The 25333-nt window shown below is 41.6% G+C and overlaps 1 protein-coding gene across 2 annotated transcripts in view; it reads right to left on the reverse strand.

The window, feature by feature from the left end:
* dachd (dachshund d) overlaps positions 1 to 25333 on the reverse strand; it is a 140641-nt gene that overhangs the window by 29838 nt on the left and 85470 nt on the right. Inside the window, exons 3-5 of one of the 2 annotated variants that reach the window (XM_058083047.1) lie at positions 20113 to 20235; positions 902 to 1074; positions 45 to 198 (exon numbers count right to left, since the gene is read on the reverse strand). In XM_058083047.1, the coding sequence (XP_057939030.1) occupies positions 45 to 198; positions 902 to 1074; positions 20113 to 20235 (450 nt within the window). Of the gene's footprint in view, positions 1 to 44; positions 199 to 901; positions 1075 to 20082; positions 20236 to 25333 lie in introns of both variants that reach the window. The other variant, XM_058083046.1, reaches the window with a different exon arrangement.

Consider the following 25333-nt stretch of genomic DNA (forward strand, 5'->3'; position numbering starts at 1 on the left):
ATATATTCATATGTGAAAAATGTCAAGTTAAGAAGGAGACGTACGTATCCTGTCCGAGGAGCTTTCTGTGTGGGCTGGGGAGCTGGATACGCTGCTGCTGCGGTGAGACGACGGGTGACTGCCGGGCCTCCTGTTGTCCTCTAAGGATGGGGCCGGAGAGGGACTGTCCGGGATGCGCTCCTGCAAACCCTGCAGCCACAACACCAGCACACAATCCAAAATATAAATATCCAGTATAGGCTCACGTTTGGATGTGAATCAGAAACTGATGATAGGACTTTATCGACTTTCGACTAAGAATGCTTTTTTTCTTGTTAGTTAGCGAGCATGACGATGCAAAATAACACATTTCCTTAAAGTTTTGACAGGGAGGAACCAATCAATTTCTTGTTGCCGAGTGGTTAGCATATTGGCCACACACTCAGGAAGACCTGGGTTCGAATCATCACTTGGACATCTCAGTGTGGAGTTTGCTTTATGGTATTTCTGCCAACTTATTGTTTTGCTATTGTTATGATCATTTGATACAGTTGTTAGACTAGCAACTAGCAACTAGCAATTTTGGGAATTGTACACATTTTTAGGGAGTATTGGCCTGAAGAAATACCTCCAATAAATACTTTCCATTTTTAAACATGTGACTATTGGAAGATTGTGTGTTTTTCAAATACAGTAAGGGTTGCGAAAAACTGATTTTTTGCTCACCTCAGACTCTATTTACTCCACTAAGTCACTAAAAACACATTCTTGATATCGCTAAACTTAGCTAAACAGGTTCGAAAAATAAGTTTTCTTTATTTTTCTGAAGCTGCTGTCCTTAGCCACTGGTGTACACTTTGCAATCTATCCAAGCTAACATGTTTTGGGCCTTGGCGGTTGTCCATTCTGCATCAAAAGATACCTTGATGACAGAGGTGACCATCCTCGAGGGCAGACTCTGGCCCTGGGCAGCGGCGGCCATGTTGGCGATGGTGCTGAGGTGGTTCATCTGGCTCATCGCCATAGTGACGGAGGCCGGCGGCAGGCTGACGGGTATTAGGGGGTGTGGCATCATCATGAAGGGGAGCTCCAGGCCTGTAAGAGAGAGGTCGTTGGTTAGTCAACGATGCGTATGACGGCCAAGAGGGGAGAAACTTCTGAAACTCGACGAAGAGATGCCGTTAATTCGGCGATTTAGCGATTCCCACCCTTGAGATATCCCCCTTTTAAAAAGTCCAATAACAGTAAAGCTTTACATCTATTGGAGGGGAATCATTCTCCATGTTAACATAACAGGCATAAATGTTTTACGGCGGTACGTTAATAATAGAACTCAATAATAATAAAGAAAAGAGGGGATTAAAAACTATACACACAGTGGTTCACCGACCAAAGTTTACACAGCAATAAAAAAGAATCAATTATGCTGTGGTATTATGGAAATATCTCAATATTTAAATATAAAAGAAACCTTGAGCGCCGCCAATGACTCGTTAAAGCGCGACAAACACGACTAATTATATCAGCCGAAAGAGAGCCAGAAATTGACTTTCAGTCGGCATAATAAAAAGCATTTTCCGCCCCTTTCATATATTAATACATATGCACATTATTCCATTATGGCATCAGACGATATCAAATCTTTTAAATAATTCAATTGCGTCTGCCGAAGGACGCCTAATTGGGGGGAATTGAAGATGTTTAAATGGCAAAGAGAGCCTAATAAAGACACTGCTGAGGGAGAAAGGCGGGGGGGCCGGTGAGGGGTACTTGGGGTAGTTCTTTCATGGAAACAACTTTCAAAGTGCAGACGGAAGGTCAAAGTTAGGCACAAACATCGTCCGTCCCTCCACGTGGGACTTTGAACGGCAAGGATCAAACGCTCGTTCCTGCGCCTGCTTTCAAGAAGACCTCATTGGATCTGATTGAGGTTTTTTTTTTTTTTTTCCTGTTGATTTTTTTTTCTCCTCTCACTTGGCAGGCGTGTTCAAGGTAATAAAAAAAAACAACAACAACAGCAAGTCTTCATTTATTTCTCGACGAAACATCACTCGCCAAAAAGGGTGCAAGGAGATCTGCATGGAGACGCCTCTAAAGAGAAGGACACTGGTTGGAAATGAAAGAAGCTCTCTCTTGATTTCCATAAGAAAGATGGCAGCACACACTCGGAAGTAGAGTATTGCCGAACAATATTAAGCAAGGGATGCCAAGCAGCAGCTTGTATACCAATTACTACTCAGCAGGCTATTAAACCCCCCCAAAAATGGGGGGCCTGATTGCAGGAGTGAGGTGCTTCCCCAAGACCCACATTAGTGTCCTGGGACGTACAAAAATACAGCATGTATTGCAATACTATCAGTGTATATTCTACATCATGGGTAAACATTTTCTAGTGACGGGTGCACACATAAAAACTGACGGACGCCAAAAATCATCTGCTGTGAATTTTGCCATTCAGCTCCTGATTAGGCGGCACGGCGGGCAAGTGGTTAGCGCGCAGACCTCACAGTTAGAAGACCCGAGTTCCATTACGCCATCTCTGTGTGGAGTTTGCATGTTCTCCCTGTGCATGCGTGGGTTTTCTCCGGGTACTCCGGTTTCCTCCCACATTCCAAAAACATGCTAGGTTAATTGGCGACTCCAAATTGTCCATAGGTATGAATGTGAGTGTGAATGGTTGTTTGTCTATATGTGCCCTGTGATTGGCTGGCGACCAGTCCAGGGTGTACCCCGCCTCTCGCCTGAAGACAGCTGGGATAGACTCCAGCACCCTTGTGAGTCCCCATTGTAATATTTCCTTTTTGAAATATTACAACGGTGACGTAGTATTCATCAACTGTTGTGGTCTTGGTCACATGATGTATCAATGTCAATGGTAATGTTAATGGTAATGGTTTAATTGGAGCGCATCCCATTGCACAATTCACAGTTTGGAAGGAGTAGAAAGAAGCAAGGTTGACTTAATCTTATTAATCAGTTTTAGATCAACTGCAATAGATTTGTTCACCTCCTGTTTTCTAAACTTACTTTTGGCTATAAGTGTTTAAGTGACAGGTATAACAATATAGTGCAATGATAGTCATGGTTTATGCTTACTGTAAAAAAAACTACAGACTTAATGATAGTAATAAATTGCTAATAACTGATAAAGTAGTTGTATACTATGATGAAGAGGACTGTTTAAATGCCAATTCTATTTGAAACAGGAAGTTTATTTGTTGATTGGTGGATCAAAAAACGTAATCATTTTTTTGGGTGCACAAGCTTGATTTGTATATCAATTTATTTTCTATACCGTTTGTTTTCATTGGGGTCTCGGGGCTTCAGATGAGAGGTGGGTCTTGGACTGGTCTCCTACCAATCACAAATTCACACAATAAGCCCAAGCCTAGCCTAAGTCGTAATATCTGAAAAAATACACAACAGAACTTCGATGTTCCAAAGGACCCGAAAATCTGGGTCCGTGTCTGCTAATTCATCCATCCATATATTTTCTATGCCACTTATCCTAATTCGGGTCAAAGCGTGTAAAAAAAATAGTCGAACTAAGATAGATGTGGTAACCGAGTGGTCAAAAAAGCTGGCATTGATTGGCACAGTCCGTCGGAAGCTCAATGTGAGATGCGTCATTTTGTTGTCAACCCTACGTGACATATGTCAAGTTTTAACCCTACGTTTTGTTTCATGGCGGACAGTGTACTTTTGCTGAGAAATGTCAAGTCAATCTGACTTAATTAATACCAGAACTACCATGTGGCGTATTTGTCAGAAAAATAACAGCACAGGCAACACAATAGGGGGCATGTTTTGATAAGTGTTCACCCTTTGGTGTACAGTGGTTTAGGAGAAGAAGAGTTATAGTATGAGTATGCAGTGTTTTTTACACAGGGCTGTCATGACAATTTTGTTGGATTTTCCGCAAAATGCACTTTCAGAAAAAAAACATGCCTAAAGCACTATAATAATGTCAGTATGCGGCCATTTTAATGGAACAATGTAGGAATAATAACACAGTACTTTACTTTTCCAAACTAAATTCTTGTGATTTTAACACATTCCACAACTTGAAACAAAATTGCCATTTTATCCATGATCCACAAGTTTAAGAGGCAAATTCCCACAATTCCCCCTCCTACTCCTCGCTCTCTCCTGAAGGGTGTAAACAAAACGTTTGGAGTAATTTACCGGAAGTAAGCCTGAGGGACCCCGCAAAGGTGCGCTCCTATTTGCCGTCATTAAAACTACAAATCACTTAATACCGATATAAACAGCTCAGCTATTATGTTGTTGCGTGAGCGGTGGAGTTCACGGCTGGCTAAGCAAAGATCGGAATCTGCGAGAACGAAGAGAGTGAATTAAAACAGCCCTTGGTAACAGCATGATTATGAAAGGCTGTTATATCACGATTGGATTGCATGGCTGACGCCGCTACGTAAAAAAAAAAAAAAAAAAAAAAACAATCAGACTGAATGTTTTAAAATGATGACAATACAAGCTGATGACAGGAAGGATAACCTTCTATGTTAATCTTCACCTAAACAGGAAGTCGGAATTTCCGGACAAAGATCTGAAAGCAGCATGGAACTTTGTAGTCAAAAATTAAACTACTTGGCACTTTATTATCTTCTCAATGCAATGATTCATTGTTTGTGCAGTGGGCAAGATTCCATTCGTCCGGCTAAGAAAGGAAAGCTTCAGACAAACAATAATGTCAGCTGTAATTGATCGGAGGTCGCCGGCTGGGTCCGTGCTAAAGGCGCACTATTTAAGCGACAATCTGCCCCGCCGCTCTCAGACGCTGGCTAATGAAGCTGTCTGTCTGGGCTATTTACCTGCTCTTAAATGGACGGCAGGTGATGTACTGTAAGAGACAAGGGCTGTGGAAGATGTGCAGAAATAGGAGCCGCACATGCCCGAGGAATGTATAATTGGTCTGTGCGGCGCAAGCTGGGGATCTAGCGCTAATTAAACGCCTTGTTTAAAGCCGATCTGTCTTTGTTTGCTGGGCTGCTGGAACAATGCAGCCGAGACGCTGTTGTCAAACTAACACTTCCTGGTTATCCTTTCAATTTGATTTCAATTGAACCAGACAAAAAAAGAGCCGACGTGTTCGCCGCTAAGCCTTCTGGAAATGCCTCTTGTCTTCCTCTCTGATCCCGTCAAACTCAACAGGACCATTCCAGTACGGACCAGAAAAACAATCTCACTGCCAGTCCTTCTTTAATTGAGCTTGGAAAATGCCTCCATGTCTTATTACTGCAGCAAAGGTGATATTATGTTCTTTTTTTTAAGGCAAAATATGATATAATGTAGAGTGCATAGTCTTACTTTCCTTTTAGCTGAAGAAAACTGTTGCATTTGAAAGCAATATAGTCACATATTAACGACTCAGCAGAATAAATAACCAACTGACCACTTTCAAGTGATGCCAAAATTAAGTGTTTGTTCCCAAGCAAAATATGTGTAAAAATTAAATTCATAAACAAAACAATATTTTATACAATTGTATCCTTTATAGAACATTATTTATTTTTTTTAGTTCTGCAAATAGTATAACCTTGTATTTTTCTTAAATATTATTCATAATTAATAGTACATAATAATATATTATTAGGACTGTTAATTGATTAAAATATTTGATCGTGATTAATTACATTTTGTCCTTAGTTAACTCAAAATTAATCTCCTTTAATCACAGATATTAATATGTTTATATCTATAATAATAAGGGGACTGATATCAATTTCATAACTTTGGGCCATTATTTAAAACAATACAGTCAGTAAGAATATTTTTGTATTACTAGTTTTCTTTTTATTATTAGCATATTATCTCAGAATAAATAGTAAGTAATAAATATCAAAAATAGTAAAAAAAATGGATGTGATAGTGTTGTATTGATGACTTTACGGAAAACATATTGTTTGATTTCGCCTTTTTGATGTCGTATGTTGTCATTTCTTCAGAGTCCATAGCAAGTCAATCACATGAGTGCTGATGCCGTTCCTGACACAAAGGCAAAAGCATGGACTATAACACAATCAGGGATTTAGTTCTGGAGATATAAAGTATTGTGGTATATTCATGCCATTCCATCTTAAACTAGCGCTGAACCACTTCTAAAGAATCATGTATGATTGAGAGACTGTGGAGCAGGTCTCATCACACTTTATCCAAGAGGAGACTGAGGGTAGCGAGAAAAACAGCAATGGTGTTCGTTCTTTTTGTATTGCTTTGGTGCTTTTGTCTGTGTGTCTGTTAAAAAAAACAAAAAACAGGAACATTCCCGCCTGGACGGGGCAGTGAAAAAAACTGTGACACATTTGCATTCTGAGCTAGCGTTTTGAAGTGAGACGCAAATATCCCACAAGCCTCTTCACTCTCTCTGGCCCTTGTTTAATGAAGTGATCTCATAAAAGCCCCCAATGTCGTATTCCGGCAAGAAAAGGTGAGACATGGACAGACTTTGTTGTGGTCATATAAAAACAAATTTGCCAAAGGAAATTTGAAGTTTTCCCTCCGCAGCACTAATCCGCTCTACATCTTTATTAGGCGTGTTCATCTCCAGCCACTGTACGTAGAAGCCTGGCGGACATGAGATCAAACGTTGAGAACCCTCCATAAATGTGTTGTCTGGAGTTTGCAGTGCCACTTTAACACAACACACACACAGTTCTGATATTATACACACACACACACACACACACACACACACAGATGGCAGGTTCAGTGGAGACTGTTGGGTCCTGCTACTCATTAAAGGGGGAGGAAGGTAATCTGGCTTTGATGTCGCCACCCACAGCCCCACGGTGTCACTGAATGCAAAGAAAAAAAAAAAAAACTTTTGTGTTGATACACTTAATGCTGATCATAAAGCAAACATGTTGCCTTTGTTAAAAAGCCTCCCACGCGCTCAGATGGGAACGGATGCCGCCAAGACGATGTAAACCTCAGATGATAACAACAAGGTGTTATAGGTGCGAGCGGGCCAGAAACATGAAACACATGCAAACAATATGCGTTACATTCCAGAGGCCATATGGAGACACATCAAGCTGAGTGGCGTCAACAAACTCAAATAAAAGGGTTGCTTGAACATCAGTTATACGGTCAAATTCAAGCATTTTCAAGCGGCTTTATTGCTATTATTTTACTTTATCATGTTATAACACGTTCTAATATACTTTTAAACCGGCAGCAGGGGAAATTAACGTTTGCACATGTGCTCCAATTGTATTCAAGATGAGACTGAGGGCTGTGAGAAAACAGGAGCAAACAACGTGGAGAATAATACTGCAGCAACAGGATAGGATAAGCTAATGTTAGCATGTGTTTATTTGTGTCATTCTCCAATGAGCAACAAGTAGTGGTTTCCTGTATGATATTGACTCCTGGTACTAACAATAGTACTTTGTAGTACTTGCTTTTGCCAGTGTAAAAGTGCCAATAAGAGATTAGGTACCATGTAGTGGAAAACAGTGCAATATATTCATTCATTTTCTACCGCTTTTCCTCACGAGGGTCGCGTGGATGGTGGAGCCTATCCCAGCTGTCTGGACTGGTTGCCAGCCAATCACAGGGCACATATAGACAAACAACCATTCACACTCACATTCATACCTACGGACAATTTGGAGTCGCCAATTAACCTAGCATGTTTTTGGAATGTGGGAGGAAACCGGAGTACCCGTGGAGCATATGCAAACTCCACACAGAGATGACCGATGGTGGGATTGAACTCGGGTCTCCTAGCTGTGAGGTCCCTTGTCACAAATATATATACATATATATATATATATTCTGTCACTATGAGGTAAATGGCGACTGTTCTGGTAGTGTTACCACTTTAACAATAGTACTGTATTTATTGTAATTAAAACCGTGAGATCCGGGAAAAAAACCCGTCCCTCTCACACCCCATGTCCATTTTCCTGCCTGCCGCGGTATGACAACGAGTGGGGCCGTGTGATTGATAACGCTCGTCGATATATTTCATTTGGGAAGCCTTAGTCAAATGACAACGGCTTGTCATTGACTGAAAGCAATCTTTTTAAAAGGGGGGGAGCCCTTGCTAAGTATCAGATGAAAATGATTCCTCTGTCTGCTTGGGTGTCACTGTCTGCTGGGGCTTTATTGATTGGCTGGGAATATATTGCAGCCGCAGCAGTAACAGCTGCTGCTAATATCGCCACTCTGCACTCTCCACGCCATCCTCGCTTTAGCTTTCCCTTTACCACAATGCGGCAAATTCATCGGGAGTGACGCAAATCTAAAGCGAGCCCAAGTTCCGACCCAAATTAGCGCAGCCGTTCGTCCAGCAGGCCTCGCATGAGCGTGATGGCGCTAACTGCAGCTGCCATTGTCTCCTCTGCTCTGTACGCTCTATGTTATCAAGTGCGGGGATGTTGGCATTGCCTGCTAAAGGTCATTGACTGTAATGAGATTTGCCACATGCAAGCATATGGCTTGATTATGGGCCTCTGTTCGTTAACATTTGCAGCAAAGAGCCAGACAGACAGCCAGGAAATGGGAGGGGGCTAGCGCTGGCTGGAAAGGCGAAAGAGGTGAAACGTGTTCTGCATTTTTTTTCTACTCAAAAGATAGCAAGAACTTTTTTTTTTTTCTGTCACACAGATGATGGATCTTTCCATTTCTCCTTAAAGAATGCATGCCATTAGCGGCCAGGGTTTTTAAACGATCCCATAAAAGTTAGCCCTGATACACTTAAAGGACAAACACCTCCGTCTCCTCCGCTAATAATTTCCAACACATGTTACACTCCAGCGCCTCACTCAAGAAAGCAATTATGCTAGCTCGTCAAAGCAGAGATGTTTTCTTTGTTGTCTGTCTTATCAGGGGATGCTCTTAAACATCCCAAGTCTTGGAAATACTTCAATTCTAATTGGTTGGATAGCGATCGGAATTTAATGGAATTTCCTTGATTGATGTTGGGGAAAATGATCAATCATTAGTTTGGAAATGTTACTTTTAATGGGATGTTCTGAACCTGTTTCTTGTACCGTGTTTAGCAGAATAAGATGTTCAACTTCCCATAGCTGCTGTTATGTTTGTATATTTTATATTTTGTCTATTGAGGTCCCTGCTGGAAAATACAGCATAGACCAGAATAGACCAGTATACCAGCATATGTTGTGTTTTCATTCTGGTATGATGGTCTCCAGATCATCCCTTGTGAGGATAAGCGGTAGAAAATGAATGAATGAATATTTGCAACAACAAAAGCAATTGTCATTGTTTTTTGATGAAATATCAATAACTATCAATAATTTCACAATTGGGCTGCAAGGCGGCTGAGTGGTTTGCACGCAGGCCTCACAGCTAGAAGACCGCAGTTCAGAAGAAGAGAAAATAATGTAACCTTGACACTCCTGATGGCTTCCACTGTTACTAACATGACAGGGAAGGTCCACCTGAGATGTTTTCCATACAGCACATTAGAGGGACCGCTATCATGATCTGGGGTGCTTTTTCCTTCAATGGAAAAAGGTTGAGCAGGGGCTTGGAATGGCAGCCGGCTGTGTGGAGATGTTGCAGGGAGCATCCGTCATGACTGAAGGCCCTTGTCTGACAGTTTTTTTTTCAAAGAACAACACTGTAGTTCACAATGCATGCCTGACAAAGGACATTTCCAGAGGAATCTTCACCACCTGGAGCAACATTCCCACTAGCCGACCGGAAACACTGGCATTAGCATGCACAAACCAACTTTTGAAATGATGAAGATCCAACCATGCAATTAAAATTTTGATTAGGAGTGTATATAACATATTTGGAATTGTAACAGTGGAAACAGGTATGAAATCGGAACAGATCCGCAATATAAATTTAGGCTTATTGTCTCCTGATGTGAAATAATAATATAAAAAGAAACAAACAAACAAACAAAAAAAAAAAAACCCTGACCAGTTGAGTTGTCACCCCCCATCAGCATTAAGGCTCATTCTTCATTAATTGGATAGATTAATTTGGAGCGCCGGCATGGCATGAGGGGGGTGGGGGGTGCATGGGACGCTGTCCCCTCCTCACTCCTCTCTGTCAGCTCGAATTTAGCGGCGCGAGGGACTGACCTTTGCAAAGTGAAGAGATCAACACAATTTGAAAAGACAATGTCACTTGGTGTAAATGTGATACGAGCAAATAAACGACATTCAACCTTTCAACGGCGCTTTCGCAGGTTTCGGTGGGTGCAGGAGGGGGGGGTGATGCAAAACAGTTTACACGGAAAGAAAACTATACAACAACAAAAAAAGGATGGCATTCGTGCGTCACCACCATGGGCATTCATGCTTGGGAGGAAACATTGCATGTAATCACAACATTGTGACAACACAGTTTCCCATTAGCTTAGCATCCAAAACATTCATTTCATTCATTCATTTTCTACCGCTTTTTCCTCACAAGGGTCGCGGGGGTTGCTGGAGCCTATCCCAGCTGTCTTTGGGTGAGAGGCGGGGTACACCCTGGACTGGTCGCCAGCCAATCACAGGGTACATATAGACAAACAACCATTCACACTCACATTCATACCTATGGAGTGGCCAATTAACCTAGCATGTTTTTGGAATAGTACCCGGAGAAAACCCACACATGCACAGGGAGAACATGCAAACTCCACACAGAGATGGCCAAGGGTGGAATTGAACCGTGGTCTCCTAGCTGTGAGGTCTGCACACTAACCACTAGACCACCGTGCTGCCCGCATCCAAAACATTGCCTTTTAAATAGTATGTAATCTGTCTTTAAACAAACGTTGACAGGGTTTTTCTCTCACACACACAACACCAGATGCATCATGACGGAAATAATCTTTAATCCATCCTCCACGTTATCGTCAACCTGCACTTGTCGTCGCTGCGTTTGTGAGTGTTTGGCATCGCACTCCCAATTTCCCCCAGCCGTGCATATTTGACGCTCAGCGCCGGGCAGAATGGGAACGAGGACATTAAACTTCATTAAAGAGCAGAAAGGTTTATCTTTTGAAATGTCTATTAAAATGTGCGCCTCACTTATCTGTCACCTGGCTCCCGTGAGGCTCAGCGAGACTAATAGAGAGATGGCAAGGGGCCTCAGCCCGTGAGAGAGAGAGAGAGAAAGAGAGAGAGAACCATCAAGCTCTTCGCTCACGCTGGAAGGACGCCTTGTCGTCTTCTCCTCGTCCCTGTTCCTGCGCCTTTAAACGGCTTCTGCCTGATGCCGCAGCGCAACCAAACAGTGCTGTAATTGCATAAATCAGACAATAATGTTCCTCTCCTGCCACCACGGATCTCTTGTGATATGCTCATGAAACAGATTCCATTCGGCCTATGGCTACAATCTCCCCACAAGAGAGCTACAAGAGGAAGATGGATGAAGTTGCCCCCAGACACCCATATCAGGTCAGTGTGCGCTTTATCCCTTAATGGTTAAGGTTAGGATTGAGTGGAAGGAGAAGAAGTGGGGGTTGATACCAGATCTGAGCCCGAGGGCCGTCGCTCTGTCTAGCAGGAACAACAAGGAAGCGCTCGCCCACCATCCTCCCATCCGTGTGGTGGCCCATATTTGTGCTGCAGCCCCACCAGCTCCTGGAGCAACCTAGCAGGTCTGAGCCGCTTTGGATATGTCCTTCCACCCGGAGAGCGTTATTATTAGAAAGGACATAAACAGACTAATTAAATCGCAGCAGTGGAGCTGGAGGCTGACAGCTGGCGCGGAGAGTGTGACCAAAGCCATCGCTGTCAAAGTGGCGGCCTGTCGTCGCTACATGTGGCCTGCTCGTGGGCGCCCATCTTTGGACACACGCACCACACCATGCGCTGTCAGAACACGAGTGGACGTTACATATTGTATAGGTGACATCAAAAAAGACATTTTTAAATCAATCCATTTTCTACTGCTTATTCTCATTAGGGTGGCAGTGTATGCTGGAGCCTATCCCAGCTGTCTTCGGGTGAGAGGCGGCGTACACCCTGGACTGGTGGCCAGCCAATCACAGGGCACATATAGACAAACAACCATTCACACTCACATTCATATCTATGGACAATTTGGAGTCGCCAATTAACCTAGCATGTTTTTGGAATGTGGGAGAAAACCGGAATACCCGGAGAAAACCCTCGCATGCATGGGGAGAACATGGAAACTCCACATCGAGAATCAAACCCAGGTCTTCCCGATCTGTGTGGCCTACATGCTAACCACTCAACATTTTTTTATAGTTATTTTTTCAGTATTTTTTTTTCTTTATTTTAATTTATACCACATATATTTTTTTTAATCTTCTTATTTCATTTAAATAAAATATTTAAACATTTTATCTTCAAACCCAAGGTTCTTCTGGTGTGTTTATTTTTTTAAATGTATTATAATAAAAATACATCACTTTTTTCTTCTTTATTTATACATATTCATTCATTCATTGTCTACACCACTTGTCGTCACTCGGTATGCTGGAGCCTATCCTAGCTGACTCTGGGCGAATGGCGGGGTCCACTCTGGACTGGTTGCCAGCCAATCACAATTATTTCAACATATATTTTTCTGAAATAATAATATATATGAAGTACTTTGATTTATTTTTATTTCACACTTTTCACTCATCTCTAGTATTGCTTTACTTTCTAAAAGTATTTTTTGTCTACAATTATTAGATTGTAAATAACTCCAATGTTAAAGGGTATTTAAACTCGTGATTTTTAAGTGTCATTGTTGCAGATGAAAAATGAGTAATACAAGTTTTAATGTTGTAATTCCACATTACTCCACAGAAGGCAGTAATGAGTCACTCTCAACTTGTAATGCAGGTTTTCTGTAAAGTGGGGGTCATTTACAAGTTTATTTAACGGTTTATTTTGTAACCCAATTTGGATTTATATGTGTATCAGAACATTTTATTAACATTTTTTCAGAACAAATTACGCAAATCACCTTTGTTTATCATAGTTGTTAGTGAGTTTTTTTCAAGTTTTATGATTTGTCACCAAAAATAGACCTTTGAAGCTCTAGTACAGTATTGATAGTGTATATGTTTGATGGCGACATTCAGAGGTACTTGTTAAAAACGTAAAATGTTACAATCGGTCATAAAGTGGATGAAAACAATTTTTTTTAGTCAATCACATTATACATACATGCATGTTGATTCATAAACAGTGTTGCCCTAATGTGTTATTTAGCATTCGGACGCAAATTGACGGTCTGATACGATCCAAGGCGCTATCCAGCAGAGCGGTAAGCACTCCGGCAATTAGTGACTCGCTCCCTGAATCGGCGGCGGAGCCCGGTGCAGACCCCATATCGAGAGAAGCCCCGCTTATGCATTGATCTTGCTAAATTAAGGCTAACTGCCCCCAGATTGCTGCGTCTTGATGTACCTTCTGGATGAAGCTACGTGCCGTTGGCGGGGCCAACACAATGATTTGGGAAGTGAACACACATTAAATAATTAATGATCCCTCCACCTCCACCCCGGTCCCCTCTTAAAGCTGTGACCGCAGACTGATGATGAGAAAATATGGTTTTAACAAGTCAATAACGGCTACGGCAACCAGAATAACCTAATCAATGCAGCTGCCGTGTTTGCAAACCCGAATTATAAACGCCGATAATTGATCTCTTCCATTCCCTCCTTCACGCCATTATCGACCGGGCCGAGGATGACGGGAACTTTCTAGATTTCCTGCGACTTTTGCCCCTCCACCCCCCTTTTCTATTTGAAATTTGCAAGCTGTAGCATCAGCTTAACCAAAAAGGATTAAGTCCCAAAGCCAACAGAGAACACAGATAATGCTCAGTAATTGGTAAAAAATGAAGATGAATGGGACAGCTAGATAAGGACCAATTAGCTGCTGGGAGTGTACAGCTGTGGTCTCCTCGCAGAGCTCTCTCAGGGGCCACAGCCCACCACCCCCCCTTCGTTCTCCTCATCCACACAAATACATGCAAGCAGCGAGGGTGGAGCTGACAGAAATTAGCCTGATGACCCTGGAAAAGAGAGAATGATGCTTCTTCTTCCACATCCCTTCTTGTCTTTTTTTCCGAAACTTGCATAAAGGCAACACTTGAGGCACCAATCAGGACACAGGCAACCGAGCAGGTGGTTCTTTTAAAATTAAGTGCTTTTGGATTGTGAAGTAGGCTAATTGAGTGTTGCCATGTCGACGTGAACAGTGAACACATTTTGTAATGGATCTACAGGTAGATTTCTGCATAGAAAATCATGGAAATTGATCTGTTACAGGGTTAAACCGTTTATGCGATGTTTTAAGTAACTTTTACTTAACGGTAATACAGGTGAAAAAATGAATAATTCAAAAATAAAAACTTTTATAAATAGATTAAACACATTTAAATTCACATTAAAAAGCTTTAATTTAAGCATTTGATGAACAAACACTTAATGGAATATAGCAACTTTTCGTGGCTTATGATGTGATCATCAGTGAAACGGCAGCTAATATAACCAATACTGGACAACATTCGCCTGTCAGTCAGAAGTCTAAAGTAACCAGGAAAATAATTGAATTCATCGTACGAGACTACAGTCAGGGGACCTTGGAATTGTTCTAACCTTTCCCTGCTTATACAACACCCCAGGCCAACAGCAATCTAAATAATTTTTTTTTTAAAAATACACTTAACCTGTGCGATCGGTATCGACCAATGTCATGGATGATTGGTATCAGTATCGGCAGCATAAAACCCAAATCCAACCATCCCTAGCTTACATGTTTGTTTGTTTGTTTGTTTTTTTACCCTTTTTGCCCTTTTGTCCACATGCAAACGACAATCAGTGAAAAGAGACTTTTTGGAAAACATTGACACTTAATATTAAAGTATAATATTTAACCACAATTAATATTCATAATTAAATAGTAAAAAAAAAGTAAATAAACTGCACTCTTTAGGTTTTGGTGACTCCAAATTGTCCATAGGTATGAATGTGAGTGTGAATGGTTGTTTGTCTATATGTGCCCTGTGATTGGCTGGCGACCCCTCTTGCTCATGAGGATAAGCGGTATAGAAAATGGATGGATGTATGTTTACTTTTTTTTGGGGGGGGGGGGGGGTGGACCTGGGACCAGTGAAATATGTAGATTCTATATAATAATAATAATAATAATAATAATAATAATAATAATAATAATAAGTTTGAGTTTGCCGATGGGTGAATGAACCAGCAAAAATAAAAACATTAATGCTAACAAAGTAATGATGATAATAATAATAATGATAATAACTAATAAAAATGATGATACTACCAATAATAATAACAACAGTACCTAGAAAAGTGCTTTATAAAGGCAAGGCCTAGCGCCACCTGTTGCTTCGGCATGTACTTACAAATACGCTCCGACGTGGACAAGAGATTTTTGTTAAAATGCTTTTGGTGTGGAGGGAGATTAGTTAAAGAACTTGTCTCGTACGTGTACACATAATCGGAGTCTCCACTGCTCAGGAGAAGATTAGGAGCCTATGAATTTAAGCACTGCGATGTTTGTTTGGGTAGTGGCATCATCTGGCTGATGACGGTCGGAATTCCCATATCTAATTACGAGCGGGATTTGAGCTCCATTAGAGCCGTGTGGTGACGAGCTGGACGAGCAAACAGCGGCCAAAGCAATGCGGGAGGAGGAGGAGGAGGAGGTGAACGTCAGATGGATGGATGGATTAATTTTTACCTCCCACTCTTCAACTCGTGAGAAACACTTTATTTTCCTTCCATGCCGTGGAAAAGAAAAAACAATTCCTTCTCTTGAAATTGGCAGGTGTTTGTTAGTGGGCAGCGGACAGTGTTTTCTCTCCCAGTAATGAAGGTTGTGGCTGGGGTCAGTGCGCAGAGGGGGCGGGAGGTGTGGAAGTAGGGAGGTTGTTTATCCCCCCTCAAGGCCCCAGCGCCACACGTGTTTTGCTTGGTCTGTGATCTGTAATTGTGGCATTTCCTGAGAGGCACAGGAACAATCCACAGTGCCACAAAACACACACACACTCTCCTTTCATTTCTTTGTCTCTCATCATATTCACAACTATTTCCCCTCTCACTCAGGATGTTTCCTTTAGTCTAAGAGTGGAATCGGCTCTTTTATTTATATACTATTTTCCCCCAACCCTTCTTATAATTAATAACATTGATGCAAACAGGAAACTCTAATTGAGATGAATATTTGATGTGAATAGGTAAGAAACATTACGCTGTCAATTGACATCAACACAAAGACAGCGGCGGGCGATCCGACTATACAAAGAGAACGGAGTGTCCTTCATTGGCTCATGGCTCAGCTTTCAGCGACCAAAAAAAAACTCGGGAGGAAGAGGAGGAGGCACCTTTAGTTAAGAGGTTTGGGAATTAATAGAGCCATGTTGTCCAATTATATCTATGTCACGGTTGGTTGCATCAATTGTATAGCAACTATATCACTTGGTGTGTTGATTAGAAGGTGACCATCACATTTATAATAAGTATATCACTTAGTGTCATCAACTATAGATAGCTAGGTAGTTGGACACACGTAGGATTGGTACATTCCGCCCTTATGGACCGTGGGTTTGCCATCTATTTTGCAAAGCGTGTATGTGGGAGTGTGTTACCATAGAGATAAGAACGGTTCTGCAAACTACAACTTATAACACTGCACTTCAGGTAAGCAACTTTAGCAAAAATAAATTAATCATCACCCTGTAGCAACCTACCAACCAACTACATGTTGCACTTGCACCTGCAAATCAGAGGTGTCCAAAGTGGAGCCATTTTTGTCCTGCAGATCCTGTATTGGGTATGCTAGAGCCTATCCCAGCTGTCTTCGGGCAAGAGGCGGGGTACACCCTGGACTGGTCGCCAGCCAATCACAGGGCACATATAGACAAACAACCATTCACACTCACATTCATAGCTATGGACAATTTAGGCTACGTTCACACTGCAGGGTAAGATGCACAAACTCAGATTTTTTGTTGAAAATAATAATAATAATAATAATAATAATAATAATAGGGCTGGACGGTCATGATCGTGTGGTTAGCGTGCAGACCTCACAGCTAGGAGACCCGGGTTCAATTCCACCCTTGGCCATCTCTGTGTGGAGTTTACATGTTCTCCCCGTCCATGCATGGGTTTTCTCCGGGTACTCCGGTTTCCTCCCACATTCCAAAAAAAATATGTTAGGTTAATTGGTTAATTGGCGACTCCATAAGTATGAATGTGAGTGTGAATGGTTGTTTGTCTATATGTGCCCTGTGATTGGCTGGCGATCAGTCCAGGGTGTACCCCGCCTCTCGCCCGAAGACAACTGGGATAGGCTCCAGCACCCCCCACGACCCTCGTGAGGATAAGCGGTAGAAAATGAATGAATAAATAATTATAATAATGATAATAAAATAAAAGGTAGAGTAGGAAGGTACAAAAAGTAGGCAGGGTATAAGGTAAAATAGAGTACAGTACAGGCCAAACGTTTGGACACACACAACCCAAGTGATGGTACCAACACCATTAATAAGGAAAGGCATTCCACTAAGTCACCCTGACAAGGCACACCTGTGACGTGAAAGCCATTTTAAGTAACTACCTTATCAAGCTCAATGAGATAACGGCAGGGGTTTTCAGCACTATATAAAAAATAAATATATATAAGGCATAAAAAGAACTGTACATCTAAAATATAAGACACAATTAGAGGTATTCAACAGTTTCACTATGATGTGACATTAGCTAATTTGAGCAAAATCTTACTTTCCTGGCCTGACATGTGAGATTCTTGTGTTGAAATGAGAAAAAAAACAACACCCTTAAAGGCTAAGTGAATCTATGAACACAATTTCCCAAAGCTATCAGCCTTTTAACAAGACCCTAATTGAATTGCTGTGAGAGCATTGGGCTGTTTTTTTTTCTTTTCTTTTTTGCTATGTGCCATTTCAATTAATTATTAGCCCTAAAATGCAGAAGGATTTTCATGATATCACACAGAAGCACTTAGTGTATTAAAGAGAACCATAATAGAGCGGATCCGTGAGCCCCGTTCCAAATTACAAACCAAATGTATTCCCCGTGGCTCTAGCTGCTAAGTGGAGGTTTTTTTGGATTCACTTTACAACACTTGACACGGAGATGAAAACAGGATGTGTTGCTGAGCTGATTTAACAATGCCAAATGCATAAAGCGTGAGGTCATCACTCTGAGAGAATGGAGTGGATAGAGAGGGGGGAAAAAAAGTGTGCACGAGGTCACAGAAATAAAGATAAATGTGAGCAGCAATAGCAAGGCTGTGGCAATGGAGCTAATAAGAAAGTGTTTTATCTTTTTTACAATTTAAATAGTAACCTTGAGCCCACCAGCAGGCGCTGCTGGAATCGTAATTCCGGCTTGCGTGCCTCTCAGGTGCGCATGGGTGCGAGCGTTAGTGAAATATACGGCGGTGACGCCTCTCGGCCTCATCCACAATCAATTGGATTCTTTTGCTTTAATATTTACTCGCCGCAGATGAGACGCTCGTCTGCATGGTGATGAAGAGGCTGCCACTAGCATTTGAAGGTGACCTGTCAGCGAGTATGGACAAATCTCTCGCTCGCAGAAATGTAGAAAATAAATCATTAGCTCGACAGGGCCGACCCCCACTACACACCCCTTAGCGCTCTCACTCACTCTCGGCGGATTTAAATCAGCTCAGATTTATGATTTGAATTAATGCTTGGTTTGGTCAAAGGAATGGTGTGGGAGACAAATGGTGTTTGCTACTGAAGCCATCCTAGTATTGATGAGCGGGTGTCGCCGCAATCTCCTCTTTATATCAAGCACTCCCGCCCTGACAGCGCTGGCCAGCAAGAGTCATCCCGATAATACGCCAAGGAGTTATTGCAATGCATCACCAGTGGACTCTTCTTCATACGTCCTCACTCTGCTATTTATTTTATTTATTATTCATATGCTACCCATCTAACCACTTCCTTACCTGAACCCAATCTACCTACTGTAGCTTCGAATCATGCCCACACTCTTAAAAATGCTATGTTGTTTTTTTTTGACCTAACCGCTGGGTTGAGCCTGTTGGGTCATTTAATTGGGTAATTTTTTATTGAATTGGGTATTCTGAGAACCCAGTTCGCTGGGTTATCTCTGTTGGGTGCTAAGTTATTTGCTGCTGGGTTGTGATTTCCATTATGTAAAAGTAAAAAATCCCCCCCCCAAAAAAAATAATTAAAAAATTATATAATAATTAAAAAATTATGAACAACCCAATGAACAACCCAATTGTTGGGTTAAGATAACCAACCCAACTTGTTGGGTTAAAATAATCCAATGCGAGGTTGGTCCAATATTTAACCAGCACATATTTGGTTGTTTTTAACCCAGCATTTTTAAGAGTGCAACATCCCTACATTATCTTATCTTACCCTACCCTACCTACATTTACGGTCCTTATACTCTACTGGTATACTCCCCTCCCTTGCTACCCTGGCCAACTCTAGCTACTTATCAACCAAACTTGACTATCTGCCTATCTCCCTACTCTATATGACTCTATCTATGTACCTGCTAATTCTACCCTACCTACGTACCTCTATAGCCTACTAGCCTACTTACCTCTCTCCCCATCCTACGCAACTCTAATTATCTCTACCACCCCCACTTACCCCAGCCTTATCTACCTAACCGAGCCCTACCCTACTAACCTAACATTTCTGACTTTACATTCAACCAACCCGACCCTACCAATCCAATTCTACCCATCATGCCAACCACCTGCCACCCACCAACTACCTCACGCACAATCTACATACCCTACCATCCTAGCTACTACCTAACCTACCCTACCTTAACATTCATTCATTCATTTTCTACCGCTTTTCCTCACGAGGGTCGCGGGGGTGCTGGAGCCTATCCCAGCTGTCTTCGGACAGGTCTGCGCGCTAACCACTCGACCGCCGTGCCGCCACCCCTACCTTAACATACCTTACTTTATTCATCTATGTACCTCACTAGTCGTCCTACCTGAGCCAAATGTTTCTATAAACGCCAGCTACCTTCCCACCTATTACTATGATAGCTAATTGTGTGTATTTTAATGCTGACATAAATGAAGTGAAAATGCATTCATTACAGAAGTGCATCCTCACCAACGCTGGAGCTGAGGTCTCCGTTCTCACCGTCGGCGCCGTGATGGTTGGTGCTGGCGTGGTAGCCGCCCATGGCTTCAAGCTTGATCTTCTTCACCTTCATGGCCTCAGCGATGGCCGCGTTGGCAGCCGCCGCTGCTGCCGCCGTCAGGCCTGAAGAAAAGGAAAGCAGACAGACAGACTTATAGACCATCACCTACACAGCCTCTAGGTCACAAAGCCTTGCACAATGGAAAAAAAAATGAAAGAAAGAGGACGTTTGAAATGAGTGAAACAATGAATAATTTCATCCTCCCTAGGGAACAGGCGTGTACGTGATCACGCCGTGCTTTTTCATGTGCTGACAGAGGACATGGTCACAGCAGGTTGTCATGATGATGTCAGGAAGGCCTGTCGTATGATTTGGATGAAGGCTACACCCCTCTACAGGGGGCTGCACCCTCCATGTTGATGGGGAAGGCATACGTATAAGATACAAGTATGTCTTTTTTTCACGAACAATGTATGTTGAATATAGAGGGCACTTGTTATCAAAGGTCGCATATTTATTTGATTGTTTCACAGCTTGCGAGGCAATTATGCAGCCAAAACCGACGTTTGTTAGTGTACAATTGTGGTTAGTTCAAATGGGACGTACGCAGTTACGATACTTACTTAATTAGCGGACTAGCCACCCATAATTCTGAAATAAAGGTTACAGCACATCCTAGAAATACCGGTCTACCAACAAATGTAAGTAAACATAAATAAAAATTGTCAGTTTCATAGCTTGCAAGATGGATACAAATGCTAACCCACCAAAATCAATAAATTAAGTAATTCCAGTCAGTTAAAAAATAGGTTATTATTACCCTGCTGAAAAAAAAACAGTATAGACTAGCTACCAGCATGACCAGCACATATTGTGTTTTCATGCCGGTATGCTGGTCTGGAAACCAGCACGGAAACACAACTTAGGCTGGTCTTGCTGGTCTAAACATAACCCGAAAGCCTCGGTTGCGGTTCAGAGTGTGACCAATCACAGCGCAGTGGGCGTACCAAGAGGAGGGCCGGGGGTGGAGTAAATTAAACCTACTGTTTGGGTCGGAAGCAGGAAGTCCATGGACACACTGCAAAAAGAGGTGCAGAATCTGGAAGATCTAGAAAGCTTTCTGTGTGGATTATCGTGTGTCACTTAAAGAGCCTAAAGAGCTTTTTTAATGAATATTAGAATGTTAACTTGTTGTTTTTTTGTTTTATTTTCCATGGTTTATCCCTGCAATGGATTATTGCTATTTGCTTCATTAAATCAGCCTTATATATTTTACATAATTTACAGTTACTTATATATTTAATGTGTGTATAAATACTGATTTTATTTTCCTGCAGTGTCTTATAATGGCACCGAACAAAAATGGAGCAATAGATGATCTAGTATGTGTGGGATAATAGACATACATATGGCGAGCGCACTGCAGAGATCATAAAGCACGGGTTTGTCATTGCGGCACTTTCGGGGGGCTTGTGGTGTATCAAACGTGACTGAAATGTTTATTCATGAAGGGGCCAGGGACAGATAAAGCTGGTTCCCGAGAGATCCCCGCCAGTCTCCTCGCTAACAACATCAAAGACGCACAGTGGGAGAAGTAAAAAGGATAAAATAATACAAAATATGTGACTATTAGTGGAATCAGCAACCTGGCCTTTAACTGCTTAGACACAGCGAGTGGGAATCGAACACGTGGCAAAATCTAATAGGTAACGTAGTGGCGAACAAGGAAAGCGCACCAGCTGACGGGCAGATGGCCGCTGACATGGAGGTTGCATATCATTTGGAGCCTTGTTTGCATCTTAAAATACATCAGGACCATATTGACGTACTGTATACATCATGTCAGGGATGGCCCTCTCGTTTGCAGGAGGCTGTTGCATATGCAAAAGGAAGCAGCAGAAGAAGAAGAGGAGGGAAAAAAAAATTCATGTGCCCATAAGAAGGTGCTACTTGTGCACATAATGAATGTGGCCTCTGCCCAGTCTGAAGGTCAGCCTTCATTTGTGTCTAATGGCCAAGAGTCAACTGTTTCTGAAATGAGGCGTATGCAGAGCAGACTGCAGAGTAAATATTGAAATCACCCCGCCTCTTTGGGCCATAAATTCTACACACAAACACGCATCATCTGCCTCGAGAAACCTCCTACGCCTTCTCAAGAGACAATACCGTTGAAATTCAACTTTAGAGTAATCGGTGTACAGCTTATAAAGCAGTACAGGTTTACTATCCGCTGAAAATGAGTCAATACACAGACAGGAGATTTGTGGTTCATGAATTCCTACATATAGGTAAAAACTGGCCGAGTCTCCTCCAGACCTAAGCACGTGTGGGCTCAAGCAGCAGGAAGTAAGTTTGAGGAGTACAAGGTGCCTAACATCCACCAACTCCAACAGAAATGTCGCCATGGAGTAGTGGAAGCTGATTATGGCAACAACCCGTGGAGCTCTGGTCAATTCCATGCCCTCATGCCTTGTACTCACTTGTTGCCAGATATTAAGACAGTAATCAGGATAAGAAAAAAAGATGATGGACTACTTTCACAAAACTTATTGGATGGACGGGGGAAGGGCTGACAAAAACAAAACAAAACAAAAAAAAACATAACATTTCTGGTTAATTAATGTAAATAATCTGAAAATAAGTACATTTTTCTTTAACTTGTTTCTATCATATTACAATTTCACAAAACTTTGTAGATGGATGGATAGATGGATGGATGGACGGGCATGAGCCAAGGAAGAAATTGTTACATTTCTGGTTAATTAATGTAAATAATCTGAAAATAAGTACATTTTTCTTTAACTTGTTCCTATCATATTACAATTTCACAAAACTTTGTAGATGAATGGATAGATGGATGCATGGACGGGCATGAGCCAAGGAAGAAATTGTTACATTTCTGGTGTAATGAAATCCAAGATGGTTTAGTCAATTTTGATTGCAAGATTGGAAAAATGGTTAGTTTGTGGTTTCTTATGTCTTAGCAGTGGGAATGCTAAGAATGGGCCTAGGAATAACCCAATACAATAATCCCTCTTTTATTGGGATTAACTGCTTGCAGCCACGATTTTGATGAATATGTTTCTGCAAAGTAGGTGTCTTTATTTATAAATCTAATATTTTACTGTTTAGAGCACAGAACACCTATTTACAACCTTCTAAATATGATTTTTTAACACAGCTCTCTCGCTCACTAAGATTGGATCATATGTGATAAAAGGTAAAAGGCATCAAAGAAGGGGCTAAATGACCGGCCATTTAAATGACAATCTTTGATCTGCTAACTGCTTCATTCGAGCAGATCAATCGCCATATTCTCAGAACGCCGCTGCCTTGACGTGAGGAAGACCGCTAAGAAGCAGGCGCACCAAGCAACAAGTCCATTAAGCTGCGGGAAGTCTAAACGTCAACAATCCCACTCTGCGCTAATCTGCATTCATTACCATGCAAACAAAACAATCCTGCCTCGTATAGTCTCCCAAAGTCACCTTTAGATTCAGACGCTCGTGTAAAGAGAGCGAGATGAGGGTCCGAAAGCTCGCAAACTCGTCAAAGAAAAACAACAACAAAAAAAAACAACAACAACGTTTTAATGGAGCCTAGCGTGGCAGCAGTGTCACACGGGGAGCCCAAAAACAGCAAATAACAGAGACAAGGTCTGATGGTAGCCCTTGGAGCAGCTGTCATATTAAATAATAATGAAGGATCTATTAATATGCAAAGGAAGCAGCAGCCGACTGGCTTAACGCTGTCATGCCTCCGCATATTGTCAGGATCTTCATCATTAATTAACATGCTAGCTGCCCCATACCTGCGCCAATGTCAGAACATTCTTACGACAAACACCTCGATGCCTGTGCCCTACCGCAACTGGGGTAATTAAATTAAAGCCAGATTAACTCTGTGTCGCTACACAAAAGACAGATTTTTCCTTTTTTTTTTTTTAAATATATTGTCGCACATTTTTACTGTGTATTTTATTAAGCGGTGCACCGTGGGCAAGAAGTTGTAATGCAGGTTAATGCTAATTGTGTTATATCACATCATGTTAAATTTACATCATCAGTTGGGTAAAATGAACCTGTCTCGACCGTCTAAACCAGGGGTCTCAAACATGCGTCCCGCGGGCCAAATGTGGCCCGCAGGACACTAGTTTGAGGCCCCCGCCTTGATATGAAAGTTTAATGTTAGTGCGGCCCACGCAAGTTTGATATGGATGCTGTATGGTATCATGTACCCAGAAAAAAATATTACGTTTGATTAATGTTCATGTTAAAAATTACATAACTGTTAATAATTATCCTCCCTATCTGTGTGGAAGTGGTAAGTTTTTGGCTTTTTAAGTTTAAAGGAAATAACTTGGAGGCTACCGTTTAGGTCGCTAGCTCTCTAGTTTGCGAGTTAGCATGTGTCTCAAGACCCAGCACTATGTTGTAAATAAAAAGAGTATAAATGTGACTATAGTCGTGTTTTGTCATGTCTACAGGGCTCTAATAATGCTTTGTTCATTTTAATCTGAAAAAAATAATTTGTCTACTCACCAACTATATGTGGATTCTTATTTTTTAATTATTTGCCGTTTTATTATTATTATATTTATTTATTACTGATTGATTGATTTTCTTTATTCTTTTTGTGTAGAAAAATAAAAAGTAAGATATTTGAGAACAGTGGAATGTTTTATCAGAGCTTTTCTTGTAGAAAATCGGAACCAAAGCAAAGTTTATTCATTTTTCTGTTTTTAATAAATGCGTTTTTTTTTTTTTTTGGAAAACCTGATGCGGCCCAGCCTCGCCCAGACCCTAGCTCCAGTGGCCCCCAGGTAAATTGAGTTTGAGACCCCTGGTCTAAACACAGCTCACATATAAGTGGATTCTGCTTTACAATGACAGGGAGTAAGGATTTTTTTTCCTTCCAGATCCAAAGACTACATTTGCACAAAACTTTGGAGTTAGAACAACATAAAGTCAGCATGCTGTCTAGAACTCAGTGTGCTAGACAGCATAATGAAATACAGTGTAACATAGAAAAAGTTAACAGACTATCCCAGCTGTCTTCAGGCGAGAGGCGGGGTACACACTGGACTGGTCACCAGCCAATCACAGGGCACATATAGACAAACAACCATTCACACTCACATTCATACCTATGGACAATTTGAGTCACCAATTAACCTAGCATGTTTTTGGAATGTGGGAGGAAACCGGAGTACCCGGAGAA

This window comes from Doryrhamphus excisus, chromosome 9, assembly GCF_030265055.1.
Source record: "Doryrhamphus excisus isolate RoL2022-K1 chromosome 9, RoL_Dexc_1.0, whole genome shotgun sequence".
Lineage (NCBI taxonomy): Eukaryota > Metazoa > Chordata > Actinopteri > Syngnathiformes > Syngnathidae > Doryrhamphus > Doryrhamphus excisus.